This window comes from Lactuca saligna, chromosome 4 (genome assembly GCF_052625555.1).
Source record: "Lactuca saligna cultivar CGN05327 chromosome 4, ASM5262555v1, whole genome shotgun sequence".
In the NCBI taxonomy this organism is placed as follows: domain Eukaryota; kingdom Viridiplantae; phylum Streptophyta; class Magnoliopsida; order Asterales; family Asteraceae; genus Lactuca; species Lactuca saligna.
Genome location: NC_136420.1, coordinates 104,807,258 through 104,831,653, shown reverse-complemented (window position 1 = coordinate 104,831,653; position 24,396 = coordinate 104,807,258). Strand labels below are relative to the sequence as shown.

Genomic DNA, 24,396 nt, shown 5'->3' with positions numbered 1-24,396 from the left:
GATTTACCGAGACATCTGAGGTGAGTCTTCTCACTATACTTACCTTGAGTGGTAATTAGAGTTATGTGACAGAGTTATTGCATGTTATTTATGTGATGTGTTGCACTGCATTAATTCTATGTGATTTATGTTGTGTGTATACCAGAGAATATCAGAGTGAGAACCGGAAGGTTCACAGAGCTAGGACCAGAGGGTCCACAGAGTTAGGGCCCAAGGGCCAGCAGAGTTATTGCCTCGAGTGGCTAGTATGTGATATGTGTGGTATTTTAGGGAACTCACTAAGCTTCGTGCTTACAATGTTTTGTGTTATGTGTTACAGGTACTAGTGAGGAGCGCGGGAAGGCGCCGACATGATTCGTACACACCCATCGGAGTTTATTATAATATGATCTTGGGATTTTGTATTAAGATAATAGTGATACATTGTTTATGAAAGTAATTATGAATGAATTATTATGTTTTTGAAAAGCGAAAAATTGGTTGAATTTTTACGGTGTTACACATTTCCAAAAAAAAAAGTAAATGTTTTCGGAGTGTACATAACTCAAAGACCGAGACACATAGTTAGATATAGAAAAATTATTGGTTGAATCAGCGGTTGAACCAGTGGCCAAACCGGTTGAACCGAAAATCAATTACCAAACTAACTCAACTAACAAAAACGGTTTTTAAAACATTATCTAAACACACATGGCGAGCTTCTATAAAATACAAATCCCTATTCTAACTAATAGAGATTTCTCAAATCTAAACATAGACGGTTTGCTCATACTCTTAAAATTGGATGCTAATTAAGACATTTTGACTTGAATTTGAAACATTTAGTCATAGAAATATGGACTACGTCATTGGATAACTTGATGCTTTAAAAGAAAAAGAATTGTATTATTTAAGACGTAAGGACAATTGGTTTTTGGATAGAGTATTTCATTGTTTCTAAAAGTTAGGGTTATAGTTATAAATTTCACAAAATTGAAGGGCTTCTTTTAGATAATTGGGTAAATTTTGTTGCAGTCGGAGCAAATAATCTGATCGTTCTTCGGGTCGTTAGTATTTTTGCCGCCAAAGTGAACTGATTCTCCGATGAACAGTTAAAGATGCGCCATAAAATGCCAAACGATTCTGTTATGCTCACAGCTCTCCTTCTTTCTCTCTCAGTCAGCTCTAATGGCGAAAAGCAAATCCCTCAAGAACTCCATTGTAACCCTTAATCCCCATATCTTCCCTCAATTTCTCTGTCTCTTTTCACCCAAGAATCACCCGAGAAATCCCCAATTATCTTTCGTCCCTTCAATGCGAGTGTTATTCTTCTTCTTTACTTTCTTGTTGGCTACGATTCTATGCTGTGTAGCAATGAATCCGTTTCTGAACACACCGTCGTTGTCTATATTTTCTCAATCGGCTTCATACTCGCCACTATTTCTGGCGTCATTGTCCTCCGTGTTTCAAGATCCAACTGCTGCTGATAACAACGATGCTCCGGTAAGTCTCACCACCACTGCAATGGTGCCGTTACCACCTCGTTCTGTGGCAGGAACTGCGTCGGAGTTCTGGCAGCAGCCGGATGGGGAAGGGTACCGGCCGTGTTTGGATTTTAGTTTGAATTATCGGAAGAGGTCTAGTAAGATTGCGAAAGAGAAGATGAAGTTCTTAGTGGTTTTGGTCTCGGGAGGATTGTTTCAGATCAGGAATCAGATTGTGGATGCTGTAGTTATCGCCAGAATTCTCGAAGCTGCGTTGGTTTTCCCCGTTTTACAGGGAGATGAGAGGTAACAGTAGCTCAATTCAATTTATTAGGTTAAATCTGTGTATCTTCGTGTTCCTAATTGTTAATTTAAGGTTCATAATAGCTCCATATGTCATCTCTTCCCTCTTGATACTTGGTTTTTGATTTACATATTCGCTTATGCAGTGAAGAATTTTCAGAAATTTTCGATGTAGAGTACTTCAAGAAGACATTAAAAGCCGACATTAGAGTAGTATCATCTCTTCCCACTACACATCTGGTTTCATGGCAATCATTAGAGAATCAAATTCCACACAACGTTCCCCCCTTTTGGCTTCGCGCAAAATTCTTAAAGAAAGTAAGAAACATCAAAATATCTGTCCAATTTCACTTTCTATAACCAAAACCACCATTTTATTTTTAACAACCTTCAAAACATTCACATTTTTCAGCTTAATGAAGAAGGGTCTCTAGTATTAACAGGCCTAGACTCAAAACTTTCCAAGAATCTTCCACTCGATCTTCAAAAACTCCGATGCAAGGTCTTAAACATGATCCAATTTCCAATTTCCTTTTCGTTTTTTTCCCCATTTCGGAATCATTCCAGTTAAATTCATATTCACATTTCTGTATTAATTTCAGGTTGCATTTCACGCATTGAAATTTGCAAAACCGATTCGAGATCTTGGAAACCGAATCGCAAGAAGAATGTGGATCGAGGGCCCATATGTAGCCATTCCTCTCATACTAGAAAAAAATCTCTGGTTAAGAACAAAAGAGTACAATTCTATTATAAACAAAGAACCCGGGTTTCTTAATGCGTCAGAAGTAGCAAGGTACCATTTTCTTTAATTCCATCTTTTATAACAAAAAAGAAGCTTAAAATTTGTTACGAATTCAGGCTGCTTAAAGAACTAGGAGCACCAAAAACTGCTCGATTGTACATTGCAAATGGTGAGCCATTTGAGGATGATGAAGCGATTCTGCCATTGAAGGCTGAGTTCCCAAATGTGGTGACAAAAGAGATGTTGGCTCGAGATGGTGAACTTGATCCATATAGAAACAAAACCCTAATTTTGACTGCAATCGATTATATTGTGTCACTAAGTAGTGATGTTTTTCTGCCTTCTTTTGATGGTAATATGGTCCGAGCATTGCAGGTATATGATCAATTTTCTTGAATTTTACAAGTTTTAATTTGATATGATATGGTAATTAATATTGTGAAGCTGATTTTTATTGTGGATTTTAAGGGTCATCGTGCATATGTGGGACATAGAAAATTTATAACAATGTGGAGGGATTTCAATGGGCAACCGGAGACAAGGGGTAGGAGGAGAGATAGAGATGTAATAGCCTATCCAGTACCCGAATGTATGTGTAAACACTAGTGTCATGGAGGGTATTTTGGGAAGAGTGCTTCTTGCTTTTTTTTTTCCAACCCATTTGGGATTCTTGTAGCATGTTCATATTGTATCAATTCTTGAATCATGATTTTCAATTGTATCTAGGCTTCTTATATCATAAAGAATTCTAAGTAGTAAGTAGTGATGTTTTCTGATTCTTTTGATGGTCATGTGGTTTGATCCTTGAAGCTATGCATTTTATTAATTTCCACATGTTTTTATGCCTTCGTTATAGTGAATTTTGATTGTATTATGATTTACTGTGTTTTTAATTATCATTGTGCATATGTGGGACATAGAAATTTGTTAACAACTTTGAGGAATTTCAAGGGCAACCGAGGCCAATAGGTAGGAGAAGAGATGGAGATGTAATAGCCTATCAAGCGTCGGGATGTATGTTACACATTATTCTTGAGGGTATTTTGATTTTTGGAAAGAGTGATGGCGTTGTTCTAACAAATTTGGGATTTGTAGCATGTTTATATTGTATTGTATCAATTCTAAAATCAAGATTTTTAAGCATGGTTTTAAAATTGTATCTGATTCTAATCAATTCTTAATGGACCAAACTAGACAAGTCTCAAGTCAAGAGTTGATACAATATAAAGATTATGCTACAAATATCAAATAGGTTCAAGAACAACCAACATTCTTCCCAATAATATGTCCTTAGGATGGTGCTTACACATACATTCTTTCACCAGAAACGCTTTGATATCTTTGTTTCACTTCATTGTCCTAGGCCACGACTGTCTCTTGGAATTCATCAACATTGCTACTAATTTCCTGTGTCCCACATATGCACAATGACCCTTCAAAAACACAATGAATGACATAGAATCGGGTTCACTAAAAGACAAACTTTTGGAATACATACTAGTGTTGCATCATAAAATGACATAAAAGTGTCGCTAGTTAATAATATTGTAGGTTAAAAATGACTTGCAATGTCTAAGGTTAGTCTATAAATAATATTATATTATAAGGTTGGCATCGTTTTAGTTTTGACCACACAAATAAAGGCTTTAGACAAGTGCCATGGTTGCAAGGTACGATTCCAATACACTAACATATATGTATATATGTATAATATATACAAAATTGTTGCTATAAATCAGACCTTAAAAATGGCATGAGTTGTAAAAACGTGAGGCTTGGTCTTGATGGCACGTCATGTCTAATACAATTTAGAACTTTTCTTTAGAGACATAATAGTTTTACTTTTCTTTTTTTTGTTTCTCTCTTCCTACGTGTTCATTGCAAGAGACTAGAAATCTATATTTTGGTTGTTTTCTTCTAATTATATTTCACAAACACACAAAATATCTTCTCTTTATAGTGCTCATCACAAGAGACTAGGAATCCATATTTGTGTTCATCAAGATTGCTTTCTTCAAATTATCTTTCACAAACACAATTAAACGCACAAAATAGCACAACGGATTGGTATCATGCCATTAATGAGAGGATTTTTTTATTCCATATTTAGGAGTTCTTGCACGTATTATAATCAAAACTAATAATTAATTTATTCGATACAAATGACAAGTTATAACTCCAAACAATTGTAAATAAATAATTTGTCATATTACAAAAAATAATAATAATAATAAATAACCTAAAGACATGATTACCGAGAGATGATCGGGAAATTTCATCATTGAAAAGCTTGCTAGAGATTGAAAAGATGATTTCAGCTGATGAAATTATAAGGTATTTATAGGTTTATTTGGGACGTTGGATTTTGATTTTAAGCGATGTGGGCTATGGAATTATAGGTTTTGTAAAGGGTTTAGGAGATGTCGAGTGGGTATAAGAATTTCCTTGGGGTTTACGTACTTGGTGATTAAGGCGGTGGATGTGTTTAGGATGCCAGATTGCAGGTATAGTAACGTGTGGAGATATGGGTGTGTGTATGTTTTGGAATTAAGATAATGGCGTGAATTTAGGAAGGTTCTTTCCGGTGCAAGCTAAAGGTTTATGCATGCATGAAGGGAGTGGTGATGTGGAAGGGATGATCAAAGGAACCGATCTGGTTACAACTGGCCAAGAAATTGAAGTTGGTCGAAATTAAGAACTGAACCGGATCGCCGGTTCCCGGTTCCTATCTGTTCTTGTAGTGTCTTTAATATTAGAATTGATCATCGAGAAATACCAACATACGGTTCCGGTTTTCGCCGGTTCTACTGGTTCCGGCTCCTACCGGTTCCTGGTTCTAAAAATACATATGAATATCGTCCCAATCTCGGCCTAACCGATTCCATCGTTCCATCGGGTTCCGGTTCCTGTACCGGTTCCGACCGGTTCCCCGGTCCAAATGCTCATCCCTCACCATGAGTTTAAAGCTTGTTATATGGGAACGGATTATGAGTTTAGCCGCTACAAGGTCGCCGTTGTTGTCTTGCTGCAAATGTTTCATATGTCGCCGCTAATGATCTCTATTGCCGTAAACGCTAGGTCGCCGTTGTGCTCACAACCGCCGCAAAAGACCTATCACCACTAATACTTACATGCCGCTGCTAAAAATATTTTCCTTTTTTGTATTTAACATTAAAAATATAAAAAACAATATAACATTTATTAAAACTGTTACGAGCTTAATTTTGCAAAAAAATAGTTTGAAACATTAACCACACTTAATACTATATCTAATCCAAAATATTAATCCATATACATTTGGTCCAAAATATTCATCCAAACATAATGCAATATATCCAAAATACTAACCCAAACAATACATTTCCTAAATCCTAAAAGAGTAGCTACTTGTCTTTATCACTCCTCTTGTTTCATTCGTTTTCATTTCGTGATGGCAATGACAAAACCAGTCTTCCAGTGTCGCACTAAAAGTCGAGTTTGTTAGCATTGTTTGTAGCATTTCCAACTACAATGAAAACAAAATATATTACCAACATATCATAATAGCATTATATTTTTCAAAAATTACCAAAATGCAAAATACCAACATACCAAACTATAACCAACATATCATTATTGATGGGTTTAAGCCATAAGAACTTTCCTATGTGCACATGCAAACCCTAATGCTTGGATCTAGGTTTCTCTAATTGAACATGAAATGTATCCAAGACTTTCATTCATAGATTTAGTGTAAACAAACAATTCATAAAATATGAAATCAGATCTAGAAGAATACCTTGAGTTGCTTGCTTGAAACTTCTTGTTCTTGGAGCTTAGAGTCACAATTGGCACTCCTCTAATGGCTTACAAACACCTACTAGCAAGATGATGATTTGAGAGAGGGAGAGAGGTGAGAAATCGGCCTTAAGGTTTCCTCAATCATAGAGTGGCCGATTTCCCTCACCCAAGGGATCTATTTATACTATGAGCTCCTAGGGTTTCACCCTAAACCCTAATTGGATGACTTAGCCTCAAAGCAATCCAAAGATCCTTCTAGATGATAACCTTGGACGATTTTAAGATATCCTTATCTTACAAATCGTCCCCCCCCCCCCTCTTATTATCTATAAGGATTCATAGCCCAAAACACAACTATCACACAATTTGACAGTTTATGCCCCTTTATTCAATTAATCTCTTTAAGTCACCAAATTAATTACTAATTAATTTATAACTTATATCAATCAAATAATATTATTATTCCTTTAATATATTATTCTTATAATACTTTAATAATAATATCTATTATCTCTATATAAATCACCCTGTCAAGTTACTATGGTGAAGGCAACCCAAAAGGACCATGCACAACCGGGTAAAGTACTTACCAAATATAGTTACAGCCTTAGACACTAATCCAACAATTATAGCATTCCACTTTCCAAATACACTTAAACATACATCATATACATTATATCATTGACTTTCTTTTTCATTTTTCCATTATAGCATTGTACTTTCCAAAAAATACCAACATATCAAACTATAACCAAACTACATTGTAACATTCCTTTTGAAATTAAGTAATTAAGTAATAAACACTGAACCCGAAGATGTAAATTTATTTTTTTTATTATTTTATAGTATCCCTAAAATTCATAATATTTAGCGGTGTGTTGGTTTCGGGGAGTTAAATTATATAATTTGGATTTTGGGGGTTAAAAGTGTAAGCTCCAAATTGGTTTTGTAAAGATTTTCAAAAGTCTTGGGGGGGGGGGGGGGGGGGTAAATATTAGACTTAACTTGAAAAGATTTTGGAATACTGAGGGCTAAATGGTAATTTATGGATTTGTTTTGAAAAGAATATAGTGTAGGAGGGCTAAACATGAAAAATATTAAATAATGTTTGAAAGGAACACGGGTTTAGACCCCGTGCTCCCTTCCTTTACCGTTTCAAGATACATCATCGGGTAATCCTAACCCTAGCGTATCTCTTTCATTAGCTGCCACCATGGTGGGTCTCCTCATTCGTCGCTTGCATCACTAAGCTCGACCGCCACCCTTTCCGCCTGCTACCTCGCCGTTGGGCGCCACCACAACAACCCATTCTGTCGGAGACATCATGGGTAGTCGGATGAACCACCGAGACTGATTATTGAAGTTGTGTTCATCGCTGTGCGGGCCGTGAGCGAAAGGGAAGATCTCAAAAAGGATAATCGCCTCCTACTTATCCATTTTCTCCGTTATTTTTGTGGTTTAACGTCGGATATGTCGGTTCTGGTCGTTGGTGGCCGTTGGTCACCATTACTATGTTTTTGGTCATCGCCTGCCACCCGGAGTGGCTGAGTTGGGTGTGCTTCTGTGTTTAGCTCGTGTTTATGAGTGTGTGCGTGTGTTTGCTTGGCTGGGAATCAAAAGAACCCATCACCACCACCGTTAGGTGGTGGCTGTCGCCTCCAACCACCGCCTACCACCACATTGGTGGTTGTGTATTTTACATGGTGTGTGTGTGTGTGTGCATTTCCTTTAAAATGATACGTCATATGGGTGTGGTTGGCTGGAGAAAAGTCAAGGAGAACCCTTGTAACGCCTGTTCCAGGTATCATTTAATTTTTTTGTTTTTAGGGTTTTGTGCTAGGACTCAACGAGTTGGGGAGCTCCAATTCATCGAGTAGATATCATTTATGAAGACGTAGGATTTAGATCGTACTCGACGAGACGGAAGGCTTCGACTCGACGAGTAGGCTCTGTAAAGGAAAACCCTAATTTTTAGGGTTTGCACCTTATATAAAGGACTTAATCTGCATCCTTTGGCCTCCCCTATAATTTCAAAAGTATTTTTTTTTTCAAATTCATGAAACCTCATGCTTACTGGAACCAAAGCTTTCATGGATGAAACTGAATGCTTACTAGAACCAAAGCTTTCTTGGATAAAGTTTGTAACATCTGGATTTCCAGGTATATTATTTTATTCTTTTATTTTGAGTTTGGGGAGGAACTCGATGAGTTGATGCTTAGACTCGCCGAGTAGGACCCTAGGTTCTTATCCGGATTGGTGACCGGACTCGGCGAGTCCACCCTGTTAAGTGAAACCCTAATTTCTCGGGTTTGGGATCTATTTAATGGCTCTTATAGCCTTCAGTTGCGGCTACCAGATCCTTGAGAGAAACCCTAAGAGAGCTAGAACGTTTCTGAGGGAGGAGAGGCCATTTTTGATCCTTGTGTTGGTGTTCTTGCAAGAAGAAGGTGACCAAGGCAAGAAGAAGCTGAAGAGGGTGCTATTCTGTAGATTTCAGAGCCCAGGGACTTCATATTTGAGGTATAGATTCGATCCTTCTTCAGTTTTGGTGTTAACCTTTGGAGTTAGGGTTTTCTAGACCCTTTAGAGGCTTGATTTGATGAGCATTTGGTCCCTTCTCGTATTGAGGCTTTGGATCTGGATCCAAAGAGGTCTAGAGACCTTAATCCTTTGATCTTTATGATTGATATTAGGAGACATGAGCTTAGGATGTCATATTTGAGGTTATTTCTCCAAATAGAGCCTTTGGGCCTTTGCATGAGCATCAAGATAAGAACTTTACATAATTATCATGCTTGGGAAGGTCAGATATGTGGATTAGAGGAACAGATCTGACCTCAGGAGGTCATTTGAGTTTGAGCATGGCATGAACTCATCGAGTCTAAGAACAGACTCGACGAGTAGGATAGTTTTCCCCATGAATCACACAGTTGGTGACTCGTTGGGTTGGGGAAGTGACTCGGTGAGTCATTGGTGATTTAGAGGACTTGAGTTCATGACTAAACTCGTCGAGTCACAATTATGCACTCGGTGAGTCTGGTCAAAGGTTTGACCGTTGACTTTTGTTGACTTCTAGGTTTTGGTCAACAATTGGACTTGTGGATTGTTTGAAGGGTAAAATGGTCTTTTAGCCTTCTTAGAGGACATGTGAGGATCTAGTCTAGCCTGGAGAGCTGTTATTGACATAGATGATCGTTTATGTGTTTAGGCAGAGGCTAGATCATTGTTTACGTGAGCAAGATATTACCGAGACATCCAAGGTGAGTCTTCTCACTATACTTTACCTTGAGTGGTAATTAGAGTTATGTGACAGAGTTATTATATGCTATTTATGTGATGTGTTGCACTGCATTATTTCTAGCCCTGTCGAAAATACCCGATACCCGAATTACCCGTTCGATTTTTTCGAGTATCGGGTAAATCGGGTATCGGGTAAAATTTTCCGGGTAATCGGATTACCCGATTTTTTTCGAGTCGGGTAAAGGGTACATTTTTTGGATTTCGGGTATACCCGAATTACCCAAATTATTTTAAAATTTCATTTTTTTATAGAGCTTGTACTATATAGCAGGTATTTGATCACGCTTAAACTAATATCATTATTATAAAACATAAATATATTTATTATGACAATACGACACTAACAATATTAAAAGTAATTTTTATATATCATCACGTTCTTTAAAACTTAACTGTTTTCTATATTATAGTTTTTATTACAACTAACAAACTCATTATCTTGACGAAACTTTAGAACATGGCAAAACTTATGACTACATTTATCTTAAATATTTTAAACTTTTAAATTAAGATCTTTAGGTATTTGTTTTTTTAACATCTTATTAGATTAGATTAAGTCGTTACAAAAATACTTGATATCTCATGTATTATTGAGTAGAAAATCTCAATGTTCAAAGCTTGAGTAACTTCGTTTATGTATCGTTTGTTTATATAAACAAGACTAATAAAGCACGACGTATTTATTTCATTAAATTTATTTTTAGGTGAAATTCAAAAAAAAAATCATATATTTCGGGTAATACCCGAATTACCCAAACCCAAACCCGACCCGATACCCGAATTACCCGAATTTAGTTTGGGTAGGGTAACGGGTAATTTTTCTAACATGAAAAACCCGAATTACCCGAAACCCGAAAAAATTACCCGTTCAACACCCCTAATTATTTCTATGTGATTTATGTCGTGTGTATGTAAGAGTGTAATGCCCCGTTCCTGGTATGTATTTATTTTGATTAAAGGTTCTTTTGGGAAGTGCTACTCGGCGATTTGTAGCCCTAACTCGCCGAGTAGATGTCGAGTGGATGCGGGCTTTAAGTGATCTACTCGGCGAGTCCTCGACTGGACTCGCCGAGTAGGCCAATCAGGAGGAGACCCTAATCCTCAGGGTTTGCACCCTATTTAAACATCCTTATAGCCCCATCTCAACCTCCATCACCCTCAAAGCAATCCTTATCAAAAACCCTAGCCTCCATTGGTAAGTTTGAGTGGTTGTTGCCTTGTGAAGGGACTTTTGGTGCACTTTGGAGCAAGTGGAAGAAGGGAGAAGTTGAAGAGGTCAAGGAAGGGGACTTAAATCCATAACACATTCATTTGTGGTCATCCATTCTGGTAATAAAGTTTCCATCTTGGTTATTGATCTATTAGATCTTGTTTGTCCCTAAATTGTTGCTTTTAAGACCTAAAACCCCAAATCCTTGAAGAGAAACCTTATGGTTGGGTTATACTTCAGATATGGACTCTCATTACCTTCTTGAAGTGTTAAGTTTCGGTCATATTGGTGATTAAGGTCCATTTTGAGCTTAGAACCCCATTAAGAGCTTAGTTTGGACATTTAAAGCTCCTAAAGCTATGCATGCACGTAAAGTTTGCAACTTTACGTGATAAGCATGCCCTAGAAGCCTAGATCTGTGGTTTGGAGCCGTTGCATGGCTCAAATCAGGTTTGTATGGAAAAAGGACTGAATGTACTCGACGAGTAGAACGATGGACTCGGCGAGTGCTATGAAGATAGCCTTGGACTCGACGAGTCCGATGAAGATTGCCTTAGACTCGACAAGTTGTTCTTCAACTCGGCGAGTCAGATGAACTTGGACTTAGTATGTATGCATCGAGGAAGAACGCGTCGAGTCTTCGCTAAGCTCGACAAGTAGAAACGGGTGTAGAACTAGAACAGACGGAAGGGACTCGGCGAGTCCGGTCATCCAGGAAGTTGACTTTGACCAGGATGTCGACTTTGACTGGGGGGTAAAATAGTCATTTTACCCTAAGATTAGTTATTAGTATCTGACTTAGTGTTTATGGAAATTGTAGCCGGGGAGTTCCAGTTCAGCAGTCAGGTGCTCAGCAAGCAGACTTTCAGCAGCTACTTCGAGGTGAGTTACCTTCCAGTAGCGGTGGGTCTAAGGCCACAATGTCAGCCCACTAGTAGGAATTGTATGATTAGATGATTGTCTTTGTGATATTCATCTAGGGTTGCCACTACCTATGTTATGTTTATGTGTTTGTACGATATGACGCTATGTGCTAGCGATAGTAAGGGAGATAGTCCCCAGGTTACTGGTCGATAGGGACGAAGGGGCACTCATGCCCAACCATGCTAAATAGATTATGTGATATGTGTTATGTGGTAGTGGTAGGGGTGAAATAGTCCCCAGTATCCGGTCGAAAGGACCGAAGGGGAGACCAGCACCCAGATATGCTAGTCAGTATCCAGTCGAAAGGACCGAAAGGGAGACCAACACCCATATATGGTAGTCAGTATCCGCTCGAAAGGACCGAAGGGGAGACCAGCACCCAGATATGCTAGTTAATATCCGGTCGAAAGGACCGAAGGGGAGACCAGCACCTAGATATGCTAGTCATTATCCGGTCGAGACGACCGAAGGGGTAGGTCGGGCACCCAGATATGCCTGACAATATTTGTATGTTATATGATTATTTGGTATGTGGTAAGTTGGGGGGACTCACTAAGCTTCGTGCTTACGGTTTTTTAGTTGTTGTTTCAGGTACCTCTTCAGCCAAGGGGAAGGAGCTCGCGCGGTAGCGGCATATCACACACACATGCTCTTGTTTTTCCGCACTATGATACATTCTGGGATTTGTACTCTGATATTATTATGATTTACGTTCTGGGTTACAAACACGAGACATGTTTTATTAAATGCTATGGTCGAATGATATTTTGCTACTAACGTTTTGAAATTCACTTAATTAAAAATGAAAATTTTGGCCCATAACTTTTGGGATGTTACAAAGAGTATATCAGAGTTAGAGCCGGAAGGTTCGTAGAGTTAGGACCAGAAGGTCCACAGAGTTAGGGCCCAAGGGCCCACAGAGTTATAGCCTCGAGTGGCTAGTATGTATTATGTGTGGTATTTTGGGGAACTCACTAAGCTTCGTGCTTACAGTGTTTTGTGTTATGTGTTTCAGGTACTAGTGAGGATCGCGGGAAGGCGCCGATATGATCAGTACACACACGCACGGAGTTTTATTTATATGTTATAATCTTGGGATTTTTGACTTATGTTGAATATATGAAACAATGTGTTTTATAATATTGTGAATTAAATTATTTTTAAAATGTGAAATTTTGTTTGAAATTTTACGGCGTTACAAGTTGGTATCAGAACCTTGGTTTGAGGGATTCGGGTACACCTTCGGGCGTATCTGAACTCAAACTGAGGATTTGAGAGATATTTTTCAAAAAGTGAAACAAAGTTTTCTAAAAGAGTAAAAGAATTTGAAAAGAGCAGAGCAGAGCCGTGTATACGACCAGCAAACGCCCGAACGGTGATTTCCTAAAATACCCTTATGTTATATGTTTATAAGACAATATGATATATTTTGCATGCTAGAGCAGGCTAGGTATTTCTATTAGGACTAGAGTGCCCTGATTTGGGATGCCTTAGCCTAGGGGTTGCTGCTAGGAGATGTTTGAGAGGAGGTAGATAGCAGCGAGAGGCTTATGAGAGATCTGCTGGAGAGTAGACTATGCTTAGTGAGAGTAGAGTACTTGGAATTTGGGATCCTAGGAGGAGGACTTGGGGTGTATACTGATGAGGTGTGGACAGTAGTATTGGGCCCGTACTACTGAAGACACCAGAGCGGTGCACAGTCCAATTAAGAATCCTTGGAGCATCAGATATCAAGTAGGGTAGAGTTATCGAGTGAAAGTATACTCGAGCAAGTCCCTGATATTTTCTTATGTTATATTTCAGAGACATCATGGTCAGGACACGCCTTACACCAGAGAGGAGCAGTGCTAGTGATGAGGGATTCATAGGATCATTCACGAGGAGGTGACTGCGGCCATCAGGGCAGAGATACCAGAGATGTTTGGGTCTATCAAGACCACGCTGATAGAGACTTTTAATGAGAGATATGTTGCTCTTTCTGATGCTACTGCTGCTGTAGCTGCGGCTAGACCACAGGGTGGTGATGCGTTGCTGTTCCGAGAGTTCAACAACACAAAACCACCAGATTTTGATGGGACACAGGATCCGATTGCGACGATGAGGTGGATTTCGGACATTGAGGGGTGTTTCTTCACATGCTCATGTCCAGAGCATTTGAGGGTTTGTTTTGCACTGAACCAGCTTCGCTTGGGAGCGAAGGACTGGTGGAAGTTTGTGACGGCACACTATTCGCCTACTGAGCTTGCTGGAGTGACCTAGGAGAGGTTCACCGCTATGTTCCGAGAGGAGTATGTTCCCCAGGTGGAGAGGGAGCGCTGGGCCCAGGAGTTTTTGACCCTTAAGCAGGGTACTGAGTCTGTTACAGTGATTACCAGGATGTTCCATGAGAGGGTGATGTTCTGCCCAGAGCACGTTTCTTCCGAGCAGGCACGTATGAGCCGATATCTAAGCGTTTTGAGGAGGAATATACGAGAGTTTGCAGCGAACTCGTCATACTGGACATTTGCCGAGCTTCAGGCAAATGCTCGGAAGAGGGAGATAAAGTTGGAGACTTAGGCTAGGGAGGAGGCAGAGTCTCAAGGGAGGGACATGCGACCAATACAGTCTCAGCTGGCAGCCAAGCGGGCCAAGCCTACCAATTCGAGGACAAAGAACCAGAAGGGTTGCACTTGTGGAAAGTGCGGAAAGAGTCATGAGGGGGTGTGCAGAGCAGGGTCTTGCTACAAATGTGTCAAGGAGGGGCATGTGGCCAAGGATTGCCCCAAGGGGTTTGCACTTTGTTTCCACTACAACCAGACCGGACACTAGAAGGTAGAGTGTCTGCAGTTGCGAGGGTCAGCGCAGGGAGCATCTCAGGGATCTACCCCTACTACTATCAGAGCTACAGAGAGCCAGTCGGTGAAGGCCGAGGCACTGAAGGCACGAGGGAGAGCCTTCCAGTTGACCGCGGATGAGGTCCACGCAGCACCCGACGTTGTGGCTGGTATGTATACTTTTATGTATCTATTTTTTTATGTTGAGATATTGTGCTTATATTATGATATGCGTAGGTACTTTTTTTGTGAATTATGTACCTGCCTTGGTGTTATTTGACTCGGGTGCGAGTCGGTCTTTTGTATCTTTAGGTTTTAGTCAGCACATCAGTATTAGTCGAGAGGCGATGATTCGACCTCTGAGAGTTTCCATAGCTGGCGAGAGAGCAGTGTATGCCAATGAGGTGATTCGAGGATGTGTACTTGAGATCTTCGGCGTTGCATTTCCTATTGATTTAGTCCCGATTGTGATGGGGGACGTCTGTGTTATCGTGGGCATGGATTGGTTGAGCAGATTTGGAGCGGTTATTGAATGCAAGCGATAACTGGTGACCATAAGAAACCCTAGTAGGGGAGTTCTTACGGTGTATGGAGAGGGTACCCGTACTGGTTCAACATTTTGTTCGGCTGCTAGAGTGAGGCAGAGTCTACAGCTGGGTTGTAGTGGGTTTGTAGCTTACGTGATGGATACGAGAGCTGATTCAGAGAGACCGAGGTCAGTCGATGAGGTACCGATAGTGCGCGAGTTCCTGGAGGTTTTCCCCGAGGAGTTACCGGGTGTTCCTCCCGAGAGGCAGGTAGAGTTTCGCATTGATTTGATTCCGGGGGCAGCACCTATTGCCAAGGCTCCCTATCACCTTGCGCCTCCAGAGATGCAGGAGTTATCCTCGCAACTTCAGGAGCTGTTGGGGAAGGGGTTTATTCGGCCGAGCAGCTCATCGTGGGGAGCTATGATCCTTTTTGTCAAGAAAAAGGATGGTTCACACCGGATGTGCATTGACTACCGGGAGTTGAACAAGTTGACGGTCAAGAATTGTTACCCCTTGCCGAGGATCGACGATTTGTGTGACCAATTACAGGGAGCATCTTGGTTCTCCAAGATCGATCTGAGGTCTGGATATCATCAGGTGAGAGTGCGAGATGATGATATTCAGAAGACGACATTCAGGACTCGTTATGGGCATTACGAGTTCTTGGTGATGCCTTTCGGGCTCACCAATGCACCAGCCGCATTCACGGATCTCATGAACAAGGTGTGTAGGCTGATGTTGGATCGTTTAGTGTTCATTGACGACAAATTGGTGTACTCAAAATCCAGGGGGCAGCATGAGGAACATTTGAGGGAGATCCTCGGAGTTCTGAGATCGGAGAGGCTTTATGCCAAATTCTCCAAGTGTGATTTCTGGTTACGAGAGGTTCATTTCCTAGGACACCTCGTTAAATAAAATGGGATATTGGTCGATCCGGCCAAGATTGAGGCAGTGATGAGTTGGGAGGTGCCGAAATCCCCCACCGAGATCAGGAGTTTCCTAGGGTTGGTCGGCTACTATAGGAGATTCATCAAGGATTTCTCCAAGATTGACATGCCTCTCCCAGGTTGAACTGGAAGGGTGTTGCTTTTACATTGGGTCCGGAACAGCAAACCTCGTTTGAGAGTCTTCGCCAGAAATTGTGTGAAGCTCCGGTGTTAGCCCTTCCGGAGGGGATGAAGGATTTTGTGGTGTATTGTGACGCATCGATATCGGGATTGGGTGCGGTGCTGATCCAGAGAGGGCATGTGATCGCATAAGCATCGAGGCAGCTGAAGCCTCATGAGATGAGGTATCCCACCCACGATCTAGAGTTGGGGGCTGTAGTATTCGCCCTCAAGATCTGGCGTCACTATTTATATGGGGTCTGGTGTACTATATACACGGACCACAAGAGTTTGAAGTACTTGATGGATCAGCCCAACCTAAATATGCACCAGAGAAGGTGGTTGGATGTGGTAAAGGATTACGACTGCGAGATCGTGTACCACCCGGGCAAGGCTAATGTTGTAGCCGATGCCCTGAGTCGTAGGGCGGAGAGTGCCCCGATACAAGACATTTGCATGACATTGAAAGTGATGACTCCAGTGTTGGACAACATTTGAGAGGCCCACGTTGAGGCCGGGAGACCAGAGAACCACAAGAGATAGTGGGTAGTCGGGAAGGTGACCGAGTTTGTCGCCAACAGTCGAGGGCTTTTGACCTTTCATGGTCGGATTTGGGTGTCGTTTGAGGGTGGGGCACACACCATTCTGATGGAGGAGGTGCATAGGTCGCGATTCTCGATCCATCCCAGGGCCACTAAGATGTACTTGGACCTGAAGAGAGAATATCGGTGGCCCTGTATGAATAGGGATGTCGCATGGTTTGTAGAGAGGTGCTTAATATGTCGCAGAGTCAAGGCTGAGCATCAGCGTCCGCATGGCAAGTTGCAGCCATTAGAGATTCCGAGTAGAAGTGGGAACATATTTCCATGGATTTTATCACCAAATTGTCGAGGACTGCGAGAGGCGTTGATGCAATTTGGGTGATCGTTGATCGATTGACTAAGAACGCTCACTTCCTTGCTATCAGTGAGAGCTCTTCTGTTGAGAGGCTGGCAGAGTTGTACGTAAGGGAGGTGGTATCACGACATGGAGTTCCGTTCTTGATTGTTTCAGATCGAGATGTGCGTTTCACTTCCAGATTTTGGAAGAAATTCCATGAGGAGTTGGGTACGAGGCTGCATTTTAGTACCGCATACCACCCACAGACGGACGGTCAGAGTGAGCGGACGATTCAGACGCTCGAGGATATGCTTCGGGCACGTGTGTTGGACTTTGGGGGAAGTTGGGACACGTATTTGCCTTTGGCTGAGTTTTCATATAACAACAGCCATCATTCGAGGATTGGTATGCCTCCCTTCGAGTTATTATATGGGAGGAGGTGTCGGACCCCTATTTGTTGGGGAGTGGTCGGGTAGCGTGTGATGGGAAGCACATAGATAGTGCTTCAGACGACTGAGCAGATTCAGCAGGTCAGGCAGAGATTGCTGACAACTCAGAGTCGTCAGAAGAGCTACGCGGATAGGCGTCGCTTGGAGCTCGAGTTTCAAGTTGGTGACTTCGTTCTCCTGAAGGTATCTCCTTGGAAAGGAGTGATCTGATTCAGGAAGAGGGGAAAGTTAGGGCCCCGATATATTGGTCCATTCAGGGTGATCGCAAGAGTAGGCAGGGTAGCATACCGGTTGGAGCTACTTGCGGAGTTAGGTCAGATTCATGACACCCTCCATGTATCGCAGTTGAGGAAGTGTGTGGCCGATGAGTCGGCGTTGGTACCGTTAAAGGATATCTAGGTGGATGCAAGCCTGAACTACGTTGAGAGACCGGTTGCAATTATGGATCAGAAGATCAAGGTTCTGAGGAACAAGCAAGTGCCCCTGGTGCAGGTCTAGTGGCAATATCGGAGAGGATCCGAGCTGACTTGGGAGCCAGAGCGAGAGATGCGTGAGCAGCATCCAGAGTTGTTTGTGGAGTGAGACTTCGAGGACGAAGTCTGATTATAGTGGGGGAGAATTTTAACATCCGGATTTTCAGGTATATTATTTTATTCTTTTATTTTGAGTTTGGGGAGGAACTCGGCGAGTTGATGCTTAGACTCGTCGAGTAGGACCGTGGGTTCTTATCCGGATTGGTGATCGGACTCGGCGAGTCGACTCGTGGACTCGGTGAGTCCATGCTGTTAAGTGAAACCCTAATTTCTCGGGTTTGGGATCTATTTAAAGGCTCTTATAGCCTTCAGTTGTGGCTACCAGACCCTTGAGAGAAACCATAAGAGAGCTAGAACGTTTCTGAGGAAGGAGAGGCCATTTTTGATCCTTGTGTTGGTGTTCTTGCAAGAAGAAGGTGACCAAGGCAAGAAGGAGCTGAAGAGGGTGCTATTATGTAGATTTCAGAGCCCAGGGACTTCATATTTGAGGTAAAATGGTTTTTTAGCCTTCTTAGAGGACATGTGAGGATCTAGTCTAGCCTGGAGAGCCGTTATTGATATAGATGATCGTTTATGTGTTTAGGCAGAGGCTAGATCAGTGTTTACGCGAGCGAGATATTACCGAGACATCCAAGGTGAGTCTTCTCACTATAATTTACCTTGAATGGTAATTAGAGTTATGTGACAGAGTTATTGTATGCTATTTATGTGATGTGTTGCACTGCATTATTTCTATGTGATTTATGTCGTGTGTATGTAAGAGTATATCAGAGTTAGAACTGGAAGGTTCGCAGAGTTAGGACCAGAAGGTCCACAGAGTTAGGGCCCACAGAGTTATAGCCTCGAGTGGCTAGTATGTGTTATGTGCGGTATTTTGGGGAACTCACTAAGCTTCGTGCTTATAGTGTTTTGTGTTATGTGTTTCAGGTATCAGTGAGGATCGCGGGAAGGCACCGGCATGATTAGTACATACACACGCCGGAGTTTTATTTATATGTTATGATCTTGGGATTTTTGACTTATGTTGAATATATGAAACAATGTGTTTTATAATATTGTGAATTAAATTGTTTTTAAAATGTGAAAATTTGTTTGAAATTTTACGGCGTTACAAAGTTGCACGCTACTAAAACCAAAATTAACATTTATCAAATTCCATTATGCCATTGACTCTGAAAAACATCTTATGCCCCAGATTTGAAATTTGAAAAGATATTTTAAAAAAAATTCAAACGTAAACTTAGTTTTTTTTTTGGTCTCTGATTGAGGCATCTTTGGGCCAAGAATACGTTGGAGTATAGATATACAAAATTGACATACACACCCAAATAAGTATAAGATTTAAAAACATACAATGAACATAAAGTTAGCAAATTGTTATAAAGCTTGTAGAGGCAAATACCGACCAGAAATATTAAATTGAATTGTAACAAAATAAAACAATAAACCATAAAACACATAAAAACCGACTTGAGAAGAGCAATAGATAGGGAGAAGCGATTGCACAGAGAAATCTTAAGGAGACGTGCAAAGATTTAATGGAAATGGAATTCAAAATAATTTTGAAAACTGAACTGTATGCGGCATAGAACCAAGATTTTGTTGGAATAGTGTCTAAGGCTGCAACTATATTAGGCAAGTATTTGATCCGGTTGTGCATGGTCCTTTTGGGTTGCCGTCACCATAGCAACTTGATGGATGATTTGTTAAGAGAGATTAAATATTTTAAGGAATAATATATGGTTATTTGATTAATATAAGTCATAAATTAATTGGAATTAATTTGGTGACTTAAAGAGATTAATTAAATAAAGGGGTATAAACTGTCAATTGTTTGATAGTTAAACTTTAGACTATAAATCCATTGGGATATGCTTTGGACGAATTCTATGAGATATAGGATAGCTAAAATCGTCCAAAGGCTTATCTATGGAATGGATTTGGATAGCCTTAAGAGAAGATTATCCAATTAGGGTTTAGGTTGTAACCCTTAAGGAGTCTACAAGTATAAATAGACCCTAGGGGTGAGGGAATTCTACACACCATCTAAAGTAGAGATACTCTGGCCGAATTCCTCCCCTCTCCTCTCTCCTAAATCATCTTGCTTGCTATTGGTGTTTGTAAGCCATTAGAGGAGTGACATTTGTGACTCTAGAAGCTCCAAGACAACAAGATCAACAAGGAATCCAAAGGTATGATTCTAGATCTGTTTCAATGTTGTTATTTTACTTAATTAGCCATTAGAAGTCTTGGATTCAAAGCATGTTTAATTAGAAAGCCTAGATCCAAGCATTAGGGTTTTGCATGCGCACATAGGAAAGTTCTTATGGCTAAAACCCATCAGTGGTATCAAAGCCTAGCTTGGTTTTCTTTAAATTGTTGCTTGATTAATTGAAACAAACCGGCAAAATTCGATTTTGGGTTTATGAGTCATGGACTCGGCGAGTTCCAAAGTGGACTCGGCGAGTAGGCCTGTACTCGGCGAGTCCGGGCGTCTGGATTAGGCAAAACCGGGATTTTTTCATGTTTATCTTATGAAAACTTACCTTAATCATATTAGATCAACCCTAATCCGTTTTTTTGATATATATGACTATAATCTTGATCTAATTAAAGATATTTATCATCTAATAAAATATTTAATTTCCTTATGTGATAAATGATTAATTATTTTGATAATTATCTTAAAAGAAATCTTGGATAAATCAAATAAAGATAATTAGGATATTAATTGTTAATTGGAATTATTTGTTATTTAATCCTTCATGTTTTAAATGTTTAAAACCTACCCTAAAGTTTTGAAATTTATATTTGTGATTAAAAGTTTTAATTTAGACAACTTAAATTTCAAACCCTAGATTTTAAAAGGTTTTAAAATACAACCCTATACTAATATGATATTACTAGAATAATATATATATATGTATAACTAAATGCTAGTCTTACCGTTAGTAGGCCTCATTCACGAATCCGATCTATAAGGTGAGTATAAGGTTGCGGCCTATAAAATGGCGCTTAATGGGTGTACACTCACACCCACCGCTTGCTTGATTGGTGGAGGGTCGTTAGCCGAACGGGTAGGATAGGGCAACCTCATCTTCTCATTAAAAGTATAATAAGAAATACAAAGTAACTACACGTTTTAAAAAAATTTGCCAATCTTAGTTACTTTAGGAAAAGTGAATTGATGCAATCCCATGAAATTACACTTTGCACCTTGCTAAGAAGTTAGTGGAGCGTGTGTGGTTTACCGGCACACTAATTGGTTCTAAGCGAAGGTGGCAAAGGGTGATTCATTGTTTATCATAGTTCGATGGAGCGTATGTGGTTTACCGGCACATCGAATAGGTGATCGTTACAATGAAGGCACCATGTGAATTTGCATGGTAATTCACACCCGCTTTGTGATCCTCGGCATCCCAGTCACAAACAAGAGGGGCATATCGAGATTTAAACATGCCATTGAAAAGTTCAATGAATCTCATCCGAACCTAGGAATTCTCAAAAACACTTAGGACTAATAGTTTAAGTTTTGTAATGGAGAATTAGTGAATCGTCATTCACTTACCTTCAATTTATTTGCATGTTAGATTACGGCATCCCTTTTCTAGTATGTAAATGTTATTGTTGGATCCTAGCCCTAATTTTCTTATTGGGTGATAATTAGGGATTATTATTCTAATCTATCTTTGTCCTTTTTCTAATTGAAGATGTCGAACGCAAACAACGTTGCTGCTAGTTCTTTCACGTTGATGAGCCTTTGCCAAAAGGTCACCTTCGATGGAACGAACTTTAGCGAATGGATAAGATACATTCGCACCATTGCTCGCTATGAGGATAAAGAGTATGTCCTCGATGAGAAGCTCGAGAAAATCAACCCCAAAGTTGCTACTCCCGAAGAAATCACCGCCTTTGAAACTCATGAGCGAGATGCAATGAAGGTACATTGCATCATGATCGCCACCATGAACTCCGAATTCCAAAAGTCCTACGAGGACATGTATCCATACGAGATGCATCAAGACTTGTTGGAGAGATATCACCAAAACGCGACACAAGAGCGTTACGAGATTTTCACTAACATGATCTCCGCTAAGATGGGGTCATGGAGAATCTCTTACCGTGCACCTGCAAAAGATGCAAAGGTATGTCGACCGCCTTCGCAAGTTAAATGTTGACTTCGGTGAAGACTTGGCGATCGACATGGTGCTTCACTCTTTGCCTCCAATGTACAACCAATTTAGGATGACCTACCACATGAACAAATAAGAGGTCACCCTAAGCAAACTCCAAGGTCTCTTGAGGGTCGCTGAGAGCAACTTCAAGGACAAGTCTGTTGCACCTACTCCCAATCCGTCCGCTGCTCCTGTCTTGGCTATTGGTCAAGGGAAGGGAAAGAAGAGGAAAGCTTCTTCAAATAACTATCGAAAGGTGAAAGCCCGAGATGGTTCCTCTTCTAGTGGGACCAAAGTTGATCCCTCTAAGCCCTGCTCCAACCCAAAGGAGGCAGAGTGCCACCACTGCCACAAGATAGGACATTGGAAGAGAAGCTGCCCGGATTACCTGCAAGCGATCAAAGAAGGAAAGATCAAGCCATCTTTCGCAGGTATATACACAATCAAATCTAATAATTCTAATCATGCTATTTCTTGGGTTCTTGATACCGGTTGTGGTTATCACATTTGTTCTGATGTGCAGGGACTAAGAAGAAGTAGGGATGTAGAGCAAGGAAGGATCAATCTAATCATGGGGAACAGAAGATCGTCGCCTGTGACCAGATTGGAGTGTATTCTTTAGTGCTTAGGAATAGTTTGGTTTTAGATTTGAACAATTGTTGCTATTCGCCAGAAATGGCTAGAAACATCATTTCATTTCATGGTTTATATAGACAAGGATTTAGATTTTCTTTTAATAATGAGAATGGTTCTATTTTGGCTTATCTAAATGGTGTCTTTTACTTTGAAGCTATACCATGTAATGGAATATATGAAACTGTTATGATTGTTGATAACTTAGGAAATGATGTTTTGAATATTGATTCTTCCACTAGTATGGATAAAGCATCCTTGTGGCATTGTCGTCTTGGACATGTCAACAAGAAACGCATAGCACAACTCCAAAAGGATGGAATGTTGGAGTCATTCGACCTTAGGGAAGATGACACATGCGAGTCTTGTTTACTTGGAAAGATGACTAAGTCACCCTTCACGAGTACTTGTGAAAGGGGTGAGGGGCTATTGGACCTAATACATACCGATGTATGTGGACCCTTTAGATCAACCACGAAGGATGGGAACCGCTTCTATGTGACTTTTACAGATGACTATAGTAGATATGGGTATATCTACTTAATCAAGCAAAATTCAGACACCTTTGAAAAGTTCAAAGAGTTCAAGAATGAAGTGGAGAATCAATTGGGCAGGAAAATCAAGATGCTTCGATCCGATCGAGGAGGAGAGTACCTAAGTCTTGAATTCCACGATTATCTCAAGGAGTGTGGAATAGTTTCGCAATTGACGCCTCCTAGGACACCGCAGTTGAATGGTGTGGCAGAAAGTCGTAATCGAACCTTATTGGATATGGTTCGCTCTATGATGAGTCGTGCTTCATTACCTATCTTCTTTTGGGGGTATGCCTTAGAGACTGCCGCCCATATCCTTAACCGAGTCCCTACTAAGAAGGTTGCCAAAACACCTCACGAGATGTGGATAGGGAAAGCTCCCTCGTTGGCACATATCAAGGTTTAGGGTTGCGAGGCTTTCGTAAGACGAGATACTCACGACAAGCTTGAACCTCGAAGTGAGCGATGTATTTTCATCGGCTACCCGCAAACATTCTTTGGATATCTCTTCTATAGATCGAAAGACAATGTTGTCTTTGTTGCGAGGAGAGGAGTTTTCCGAGAGCGAGAACTCATAAGCCAAGGAGACAGTGGGAGGTAAATCGAACTTGAAGAGATTCAAGAGTCGATAGATGAAGGAACCTCTACCGCTGGCATTCAACCCGAGGAGGAAACTTCGGTTGAACCGATTGACGAATCCTTACCTCTCAGACGTTCCGATAGAGTTAGAGTTCAACCCCAGTTTTATGGTTTTCATATTACTACCGAAGGGGACAAGTATATTAGTGATGGTACACTAGTAAATCTTGATGAACCTAATAGCTATAAGGAAGCCATGGCAGGCTCGGAGTCTGCGAAATGGAAAGAGGCAATGGATAGCGAGATCCAATCCATGTACGATAACCAAGTTTCGAATTTGGTTGATTATGTGCCCGAACGTAAGACCGTTGGGTGCAAATGGATCTTCAAAAAGAAGACCAACGTGGATGGGAACGTACACACATATAAGGCGCGATTGG

General features: G+C 40.7%; 1 protein-coding gene across 1 annotated transcript; it reads left to right on the top strand.

Moving 5' to 3' along the window:
* The first annotated feature begins 1,075 nt into the window (after positions 1-1,075).
* LOC145038742 (O-fucosyltransferase 37-like) lies at positions 1,076-3,265 on the top strand. Its single transcript, XM_078987002.1, has 6 exons — positions 1,076-1,769; positions 1,913-2,084; positions 2,179-2,268; positions 2,369-2,562; positions 2,628-2,886; positions 2,980-3,265. The coding sequence occupies exons 1-6, from the start codon at positions 1,168-1,170 to the stop codon at positions 3,115-3,117; spliced, it is 1,455 nt and encodes a 484-aa protein (XP_078843128.1). The 5' UTR covers positions 1,076-1,167; the 3' UTR covers positions 3,118-3,265.
* The last annotated feature ends 21,131 nt before the right edge of the window (positions 3,266-24,396 follow it).

Excerpts from the sequence above, each read along its gene's own strand:
- LOC145038742 (XM_078987002.1), top strand. The coding sequence starts at position 1,168 with ATGGCGAAAAGCAAATCCCTCAAGAACTCCATTGTAACCCTTAATCCC. Across the intron at positions 2,085-2,178 it reads GCGCAAAATTCTTAAAGAAA|CTTAATGAAGAAGGGTCTCT; the intron begins GTAAGAAACATC and ends CACATTTTTCAG. Across the intron at positions 2,269-2,368 it reads TTCAAAAACTCCGATGCAAG|GTTGCATTTCACGCATTGAA; the intron begins GTCTTAAACATG and ends TATTAATTTCAG.